Raw genomic sequence first — 10,654 nt, 5'->3', positions numbered from 1 at the left:
GCGGAAGTGGCTTAAGCTTCTTAGTGCTGTGCTTTAACCCGCTGCGCCACCAGGGAGGGCCCGATAGCTCCACTTCTTAAAAGGTGAGAAGTTATTTTACAAGAAAGAAATTCATTTAGTGCAGAAATGGTCTATAGCATTTAAATTAATTAAATCAAACATATTTGAGAAAGTAACCCAAATAAGGAAAGCAAGTACATTTTGAAATTATTTGGTAGTTCAAATATCACAGGTACAAGTTTTCTCATTAGTATCCACAGGGGTGATCTATAATAAAGGGAAAATGCCAGCTCGGCAGTGTATTCTTGCAGGTTACCCTATGTATCTTTTAAAAATCTGCCATGTTATTTTTAGAAGGTATTCAAGTTATGTAGTAAATTCAGTACAGTATTGTAAATAGTTTTTTTTTTCTTTAGCTTAAATACTGTTATATTTAGTGCTTATTTAAGGTAAAAGAAGGGTAAAGTTACCATACCGTTAGACATTGCTTCAGTAAGACCTTTACTAAATTTATTTTGTTTTATTTTGAAAAACATGTCACAAATATGTTGGATCTAAGGGATTTAAAATTTTTTTTAGGATTCATTTTCCCAAGCCCTGTTTCTTTATCTGGAATATATGGTAATTATTAGTAAGTTATAGGGTTTTGGGAAAGAGAAAATGACTTAAGCCATGTAAAATACTCAGCAGAATACTTGATAACTGCTCATTTTTTAAGGGGACCATAGTATGTTATTTAGGAAATAAGAATTTGTAAAAAGGAAGAATAGTAATAGGAAGATAAAATCCCTTAATCATTGTTTAATTTTGCTAGAGTTCACATTGTTGGGGTTTAATGTGTAACCCAAAGCTAAAGCTTTCAATGGCAGGTTGTGGTAAGATTTTTTTATATATATAAATATTTTTTTTACATTTTTCCTCATTTTGTACATTGTTTCATCTCAGTTGTAAACCCGGTGGACTTCCCACCACTACTTCACCCATGTGTTCGTCCCATCCCAGTTTAGATCTTGTTTCCCCTCTTTTCCCCCATAGAATGTCTCTGGTATATAGTTGTTGATGTTCTTCTATACTTTATAACAAATTACTGCACATATATTATTTATTTATTTATCCATTCATTTATTTATGCATATGTTCATTCATTCATTCATTCATTCATTCATTCATTTTCCTCCCGATCTCTACTCTCCTGTTATGAGTGAAACCATCTGGTATTTTTCTTTCTGTCTTATTTCACTAAGCATAATCTTTTCCAGTCCCATCCATGTTGCCGCAAATGGCATGATTTTGTTTTTAATTACTGAGTAACATTGCGTTGTGCATATATTCCACATCTTCTTGATCCATTCATCTATTTTGGGGCATTTGGGTTGATTAGATTGTAGTAAGATTTTATACAAAAAGAATCATCAGAAAAATATTTGTTGCCTAGACTGAATTATTCTAAAACGTTTATTTTACAATCAACTACATTTTTAAATGGAATATATTATATACTGTAATAATTATTTTGGGTGTTTGCTGAAGTAATTAAAAATGACTTTTAAAATTTGAATGTTCCCATTTGGTGATGGGAAGCCCAAGGGGATTACAACTGTGGTGGAAAAAGGCACAAAATGATGAAAAAATAAACTATTATTTTTAAAAAATTTGAGTGTTCTCTTTGCTTTTAAAGTGCAGTTAGGTTATAGATAATAAATTGTACGTGAACTTATCTTTAAACATCCTACTCTTTGTTTATTTTTAGTTATTGGAGGCAAGAGAATTTTTGTTTTCTTTGTGAAAATAATTATAGATTCAGTTCTCTTGATGCTCTAAATTTAGGAAGGCAACATGCTTGCCAGTGATTTGGCAGCTCGTGGTTATTAGCTTTACATGGGGTGTACTGTAAAGGTTCAGCATGTTCCTTCAGTTTTATGGGCATCTGAATTCAACTTTGTGGGATGATATAAGCCATGTTCATATCAGTACTATGTTCTAGCATATAACGCTTTCTCCTAACTTAATCTCATGGGAGGATTAAGCTCATTAATTTTTTTTAAATGGTTGTGACTATTTTTAAAAGACAACATCAAAAGTTATTTTGCCTTTAATGATTTTCATAATTAGTAAAGGTGCTCAAATTGGTCTTGTACTTGAAAAGAATTGTGCTTAGTATCTGTCTGTTTTCTAATTGCAAGAGGAATTTAACACATCCTATTTTGTTTATTTTCAGAAGGGTAAAATTTTCATACAATCTAAGCTTATCAATTTTCCCCCAATTTTCAGATTTTGGATGATGAAATTCAATCAGACTTTTACATAGCTGTTCCTGAAATAATGCCTGAGCTTAACCCATTAAGGAAGAAACTGAAAAAAAGGTTTCCAAAGCTTACTCGAAGTAAGGGAGAATTCTTTTTATTATTTCAATATGCCAATAACAGCTCTCTGCTCAATTTTGTTTAATTAGAAAACAAAATTGTGAATATATATGTAGAATAGACGTGCCTTGGTATTTGAGTTTTGTGTTATATAAGCATATGTGGATTTGACCTTTTTTTTGGCTTGGTATTAATATCAGTAAACTAGTATTATTTGAAAACTTACTTTGTAAGACCATTACTTTATATTTAGTCCTTATTTTACCTCTGAATTAATAGAGTATATTATCCATTAGGTATATTATCATCGTACTATTTTGTATCTCTATGAATGTAAGATGTATCTCAGTTATGACAGCATCCAGCATATATATATTCATATATATGTATATATGTGTGTGTGTGTGTATATATATTTATAAGTATATATATATATATATAAATGCTTACTATGTGCATAGCTCTGAAGATAATTCCTTGAAGGAACTTTCCCTTTATAAAATATGGTAAGAGAGGTATAAGTTGCTACTCATATAGCTATGTTATAAAGCTTGAAGCATTGTACAATAAATTCACAAGATGCTGTAGGTGTTACTAGAGAAGAAATTTACATATAGATAGGGAAATCAGAGGAGGTATGGTAGAAGAGGAAAACAGTTATTTAAAAATTTTTTTTAAAGATTTATTTATGCATATAGAACTGGGGTACAGGCCAGAGGTGCAGGGGTGGTGGGAGGATTCACCAGAGACAGAGTAGGGAGCAGAACAGGCACATCTACTGCAATACACTGCTGAGGTGAGCAGTGGGTGGCTCAGGTGAGGTCTATCATGCCATGTAGGTCACCCCCCTCCTCACCCCTAGCTGGGGATTGAATTTGTACTGCACTGGCTGTGGCTAGCTTCATAGTGCTGCACTTAATCCATTACACCACCAGGGAGGGCCCAGCAGAAGACAACATATAAACTGTGTCTTGAAAAATTGGATGGGTGAATTAAGGGGATTATTATTTTAAATAGAAAGAATTTATTAATCATGGACACCGAAGTATGTAAGAAATTATTGGATTGGTATAAGCAAAACCAATTAGTTTTCTTTGATTGTAGTACATGGTACTACAACATTGCTATAAAAAAGAATAATCAGAAAAGATATTTGAAAGGTAGACTGAAGACATACCGAAAAGGTCTTGAATAAGATAGTGTATACTTGCTTTTTTATTCCATATTCTGAGGAAATCTCTTAGAAGTTTTTAAAGTGGTGGGCCTCCTTGGTGTTACACAGGTTATTTTCTCAGCACTATCAAGCTATCCCCAGCCAACGCTGGCCAGAGCAGCATATCAATCCCTGATCCCCAGCCAGGGAGCAAATCCTCATGGTACAGTAGATCTTTCCTGTCTTGCCAGCTGCTCCCCTCAGCAGTGTATTTCTATAGAACTGCCTGTTATGCTCCCCACTCTTCTCTGGTAAATCTTTCATTGCCCCCCATTACTCCACACCTCTGACCTATACCCTAGTTCTTTATATGCACAAGTAAATAAATAAATCTTTTTTAAAAAAAGTTTTAGAGTGGGGAGTTATTTAGGACTGTTCTCTGTATTCTAACAAGAGTTTGTAAGCTGTGTTGACATGAATCAAAACTGGAGGCAGGGTGCTCATTTAAGATATAATTGTGAGAGACTTTAATGAAGATTAAAGTCTTCATAATGAGTCTGAAGTGAGGAGTATTATCTTATCAGTATTAAGACTTTGCACCAAGTATTAAGAATGGACAGGCTGACAACAAAAAAAGGGGAAGAATCAGATTTTTTAAAAATCAGCTGAGATTTTTTAAGTATAGAGATTTCATTAATGAAAACAGGCAGTAGATTTTGGAGGAAAAATAAGTTCTTATAGATGTTGTTTTAGGTGGTGCTGGATGTCTGCTTAGATAGCTGTCAGTCTAAATACAATTTTATAGTGTAAATAGATGTTTGAAAACTGTTTTAGAATTGTCTTCAAATGTCAACTATAGTCGAGCTAAACCGTCTTTCTGAATTCTTCATACATGGTAGCCATTATCACTTATCTTAACTTCAGATCATGTTCTATACTTTAAACAAATTCAAGTCAACTCTAAATTATTTTATTATACTAAAGTTTGTTTGTTTATTGTTGATATCCTGCACTGAATAGCACTTTCTTATTGAACTGAGGTTTGGCACTTTCTGTAAAGGATTTCCATAACACTTGTGTTTGTTGTCATAGAATCAGACTTATGTTCTTATTTTAAAAATTAAAATAGTGAATTACAGTTAAATTTGACAAAAATATTTCTCATAATTTTTTGTTTCTAATTAAATTCAAGCTCACCAAAACCAAGTACTACTACTAGTAATGTTAAATATATATAGTTGAAACTAAATATTGAATACATTTGCATTCATGTAGCTCCTTGCTTTGCACAGTGAACTGTTTTTTCATAGAAATTTATTTTGTCTCCTTTTTTACTTTAGCCACTCTTTGAATAACCCTTTGGACCTCTATTTTCTTTAAGCTTGAGTTTTTCTATTAACAGTTTCATTGCAAAATTTGGGACTGTTGTTTTTGGTTTGTAAAGTTTTCAAATAACTTTCAAATAAAAGCAATTTGCCTTTAAAATGTTTATTTTACTAATGTGTTTTACTTTATTTCTTCTTTCATAATGAACCATAGCTTCTTTATGGCATGGTAAAGTTATCTAGATAAGGTACCCTGCTCCTGAATTTGCTTAACAAAACATCTTGAAAGAACAGATCTTTCTCCTTCTCTAAACAGTTTCTTTTCACCCTCACATGATCTGTTCAACAGCACTGGCAAAACATTTGTGTTCTTTAAATATGAAGACAAAAACTGTACCTGTCAAAATGTTAAAACAGAATATACCTGATGTTTATTAAAGCAAATGAAGCTTATGTTAGGCATTTTCAGATGTTATTCATGTTCTTGTTTTGGAACATTTGAGTCTCTTCACATCCCACAAAAGACTTTAATGATAAAATAGAAATTACATTTTGAGCAGCTGGATGAGATTAAAAACAAACCAGCCCCTGCCATTGAGCCCACTAGTTGTATTTGTTTTACTAATGCAAGTTGGTGTGAGCATCTTGGTATGTTAAATGTGCACATTTTTGAGCATGTTTAATGCTGCAGTTTTGTTTTAATTGCTGATCTAACCCTGGGCATTTGATAGTTCTCTATCAGATGCACATTTAGCTTATTTTCTTAATTTATTTTTATTTTACTAAAGATGTTTAACTTGCTTTGTAAAAAGTTTGAAAAAATTTGTACATCATTTTGCTTCTCAACTAGTTTCTTTTCTTCCCCAGTATAAATGCCCTTTGAAATTCTTTCAGCTCTAATGCAGATGTGAATTTTAAATTCCTACTCTTAATCAGTTTTTTTACTAAACAAACTAAACAAAAAAAAAGTTTGCTAAATGAAAAAATACTAATAAGAAAAATATATTGACTCAGTAGAATCAGTTTTCTAATATGCTTGTTGTCATGGTAGGTACTATGGCATATATGGAAACAGGTGATTTCTTTTTAATCCATGCTAACCTTTGGCAGGTAAGTGAGAAATGGCCATGATTAGAAACTTGCACCCACTAATTTGTATTCCTCTTAACACACTGCTGTTAGACTTGAACATAGTGGTCTAAATATAGTCTTGCCAAAACGATTTTTCAGCAGTTGTCTTCAGAGTACTCCCATTTACAGAGAAGTGCACTGTATTCTGTTTGAGAGTATGGATGTAAAACTATTGAAATCTAATGAGAAATATTTTTGACTCATTGATTAGAATGCTTTATCATTATAATGCAAATAATACTATTATGGACTATTGTTTTTAGTCTGCTAAAATACAGGGAATTTTTGCAGGGTAATGAATTTGAAATTTTTGTCTCGTGTATTAGTTTAAAGACTGAGCGTGAAAGACTTTTTAAAAAGGGTGATTATGTATGATTATAATTATTCTAGAGGAATCATTGATACATTACAACTGGTTTTATTACTCTTTGTCATTTCCTTTAATCTTGGTCGTCTCTTTGCCTTTCTTCACACACTAAGTGTTCTTCCTTTTCAGATCTTTCGACCTTTGTCCCAAATTTCTATAATGCTCTTTGCTTATTGCCTGACTCACTTTCACATTCAGATGTTACCTTTGCAGAGAGGCCTTTCATGACCATACTACGTAAAATATACCCCTTATAATTTTCACTGAATTTCTTACTATTCTGTTTTTATATTCATTCTGTGACTTATCACCCTTGGCATCTTCCAGGTTTTATTTGTGGGTGTGTGTTTGGTTCCTCCCATTAGAATAAGGTCATGTTTTTGTTTTGTCCATACTATATTCACACAGCCTAGGATAGCATCTGGCACACAGTAACTACTCAACAGATATTTGTATAATGAATGCAAACTGTATGCAGCATTCAACTGATAGAAGATACAGCATTAAGTTCTTAACTGAAGAGTGAATTATCTACAACTTGTAGATTTTTTGGGAATTAGAATACTTCTATTTATAGTTATTGAGTATCTGCTATGTGCCAAGCCTTGTATGTGATGACTCTGAACAAGACAGACAAGGTCCTTGACCTGTTGGCACTAGCAGTTTTGTTTTCTGAAGTAGACAAACTGGTTTAACCGAGTATTTAATCATGCTTAGATTTCTAGCTAAGTAAGTGAACAAACTGGGGGAAAAAAGAAAAGAAAACCCTTCCCCAAGCCTTCATTTTACTCAGCTATCCTATCATCTTAATGTTTTCTGTTATTTCACACCAGATTTTTCAAACCAGTGGTCTTCTCTGTTTAGGATCTCCATTTCTTATCAAGTATTATTCTTCCTTGCATCCTTTGTCTCCCATAATTCAGCAATACTCCACTCAGTAATAATCACTGTCATTTCTTTTGCTGCATTCAGAGACCTGCTGATTTTTTTTTTTTGTAAAACATTTCCTTCACACGGTACAATCTTAATTCAGCCTCCTTTCTCACTGACTTCCTTCGTTGCTTTCCCTGGTTGCTTTTCTTCTACTTTGGTCATTCCTGTATGATTCTCTGGTAAAGAAAAAAAAAGGTGAGATACAAGAGGATGAAATATCTGATCATACTGTTGAGTGCAGGACATACTCATTATAGAAAATGAATAGAGACAATTAGAGGAAGAGAAACAGAAAGGAAGAAAAAGAGAAAAGTAGAACTTAAGAGCACAGAGAAAAAGGAAGAAGAGTGGAGCAGTTTCAAAGGAGTTAAGGCCAGAAACACCCTAGAATAACTGAAGATTTTACATTGAGCTTTGTCAGAAAGCAGAGTAGATAATGGTTAACATAGACCTCTCTGTCTTGGCTTTATTATTTACACTGGCCTTAAATAAATTTTTTTAACTTGTGCCTCTATTCTTCTACAGATGATTTTCATGATATCTTCCTATATTGTTTTTGTTATAATGTATGCAAGAGCTTAGCACAGGCTAATTATATAACAAGTACATGCTATAGCTGAGCCTCTATTATTACTGATCCCTATAGTTCCTAAAGTAGGTATTCATTTGCTACAGTTATTTTAGAAGAACTCATCCTTTTACATGTCTTCATATTTCATTTCTACCTTCATAACTCATTTATTGGGTAAGCAACCATTTTTAAAAGATTTTATTTATTTTTGCATAGAAGATATGGCAGGTAGGCCAAATGTACAGGGGGAGTGAAAGGACTCACCAGAGACAGGTAGGAGCAGAACAGGCAGGTCTACTGAAATATACTGCTAAGGGAATAGTAGGCAAGGCAGGAGAGGTCTGCTGCTCCATTTGTGGGTTAGCTCCTTGGCTGGGGATCATCTTCAGACTGTAGCTGTGATAGCGTGATAGTATGACAGTGTTGAGATTTAGCCCCTGTGCCACCAGGGAAACCATAAGCAGGTAATTATTGACTATCTGCTATGTGCCAAGTGGTACAATTAATAATGAGAATTGGTATTTTTATCTTTTAAGGAGATAAAAATTCAGGGGCTAGAAAAATGAGAACAAATTGTTGCACTAAAATGCAAAAAGTGTACTAGTGAAATGCACAAAGTTTGTAGAGGAATGAGGAACTACTTTGTAGAATCAGATTATAAAAAAAAAAAAAGTAGCAGTTAAGTTGAACGTTTAAGCATGAATAGACATTTTCCCCCCCTGACATGCATGAGGAGAATATTTCAGGTAGAGGAAATGGGGTTTAATAATAGCACACCAAGATGTTAGAGAACCAGTACAGGAAATTATAAATTATCAGTAGCTTTTCATCATTTGGTACATAAAGTGTTATCAGATAGCAGGAGTTAGTAAGATCAGATAATGTTGGGCAGGGGGCCAGATCAGGAGGGTTTTGTGTGCTATATCATAAAAACTAGAATTTATCCTCTATACATGTAAGAGCCATTTAAAACTATTGCTCAGGAGAAAATTACAAGATTTGCTTATTAGAATGACTGTATATGAGAACCATAGAAGTGATAGGGTGGTGAAATTAGGATGTTAAAACAGTAAGAATGGACACCCATGAAAATAATGCACCCAGAAGATATCAAAAACTCCTGTAACTCAGTAAGAAGGCTGTGAACCCAGTTTTCTTTTAGGGGGTAAAGGAATTGAACATATACTTTATAAAGAAAAAAAATACATGATTGGCTGTTAAGTACCTGAAATTATATTTAACATTTTTGTCATTAAGGAAATGAAAATAAACACCAACAAGTTTTGAATAGAAGAAAAAGAAATAGAAAAAAACATGAAAGGTAAAAGAAAGGGATTTTACTCTTATGCTTTATACTTAAATTTTGGAGTGTGCACCATCATCCCTAATGTATCACTTATTTTGAGTTTCTTATTTGAATTGTATACACAGTATGAAATTTTTTTTAGTATTCCATTGACACCTTCACTTCAATATGCTTTATTTTAATTTTTTAAAATTTATTTTCTTATTAAGATAACATTGGTTTAAAACACTTTATGATTCAGAGGTATAGGTTCACACCTCTTTTCATGCAGAGATATTTCTTATCCCTTTGTAAACCTTATTCCTATTTTCTACTGATTATTGTTAAAATATCACCTTTATATCAGAGTCAAAATTATGTCATTATCCAATATTATGAATATTGGATTTGCCAAAGTGAAGGCCATTGATGATCTTGGCTGTATTATTTTCAAGTATAATGGGGATAAGGATCTGATTGAAGGAGAGCTAAAAAAAAAAAATAGAAAAGGAAGGAGAGAAAGTAGAGACAGAAAGGAGAGGCAACTTTTTATTTACAGAATATATGCTTTTAACAAGAGTCATTTTGGATGGTCCATTGGAAGATGATGTGAAATTTGTAGATTTGTTTTCTTTTAAGGTAGAAGATTCCTATTTTACAGGAAGTTTTTTTAAGCTGCTGCTTCTGATCTAAGAACTAGGACACATTGACTTTGTAGAAGAGAGACGCGAGCATCTATATCCCTACTTAGGTGGTCAGTAGTGAGTTCAGTCACAGTTGAAGAGGATGGTTTTCAGTAGGAACATAGACTGTTCATTGGTAGTGACAGGAAGGAAGTCAGTACTGTGTTTATAGAGTAAGGGCAGTCAAGAGATAATTTTTGAGTTCTTACTCTGTAAAAGACACTTTTTTAAGATTGATTTATTTATACATACAAGAACTGGAGTATGGGCTAGAGGTGTAGGGGGTAAGAAGATTCACTGGAGACAGAGTGGGGAGCAGAACAGGTGGATCTGCTGAAACACACTATTGAGGGGAGCGGCAAGTGAGACAGGAAAGGTCTGCTGTGCCATGTGGGCCAGCTCCCAGACTGGGAATTGAACTTGTACTGCAGTGGCTGCCAATAGCTTGAAGGTGCTGAGACTTAAGCCCTTGCACTACCTGGGAGGCCCAAGTACAAGTCACTCTTCTTAGGAAAATATAAAAATTATATTTAAATGAAGAAGCTTAAAAATACACAATGGTTTCTTTCACCAGTGCCTGTTTTGTTTGTTTGTTTGTTTGTTTGTTTTTTGTACTCTACTGTGAGTATCTTACTGTTTATTATACTGCCTATCATGTTGTTTAATACTCAATTACATAATTACATTAGAATTTGACACTAAAAAAACTTAACTATTGGCCCTCCCTGGTGGTGCAGTGGGTTAAAGCACAGCACTAAGAAGCTAAAACCACTGCAGCATGAGTTCAGTTCCTGTCTGCCCTGGAGGTGATCACATGGTGTGGCAGACCTCTCCTGGCCCGCC

General features: G+C 33.6%; 1 protein-coding gene across 4 annotated transcripts in view; it reads left to right on the top strand.

Annotated features, from left to right (window-relative positions):
- Positions 1 to 10,654, top strand: part of MRPL1 (mitochondrial ribosomal protein L1) — a 56,189-nt gene that overhangs the window by 22,440 nt on the left and 23,095 nt on the right. For all 4 annotated transcript variants that reach the window (XM_004681193.2, XM_012723999.1, XM_012723997.1 and 1 more), the window contains one exon: positions 2,272 to 2,383. In XM_004681193.2, coding sequence (XP_004681250.1) covers positions 2,272 to 2,383 — 112 coding nt within the window. The remainder of the gene's footprint in view (positions 1 to 2,271; positions 2,384 to 10,654) is intronic.

This window comes from Condylura cristata, unplaced genomic scaffold (assembly GCF_000260355.1).
Source record: "Condylura cristata isolate star-nosed mole 26May11 unplaced genomic scaffold, ConCri1.0 scaffold00012, whole genome shotgun sequence".
NCBI lineage: Eukaryota > Metazoa > Chordata > Mammalia > Eulipotyphla > Talpidae > Condylura > Condylura cristata.
This window is presented reverse-complemented; position numbering and strand designations above follow the sequence as displayed.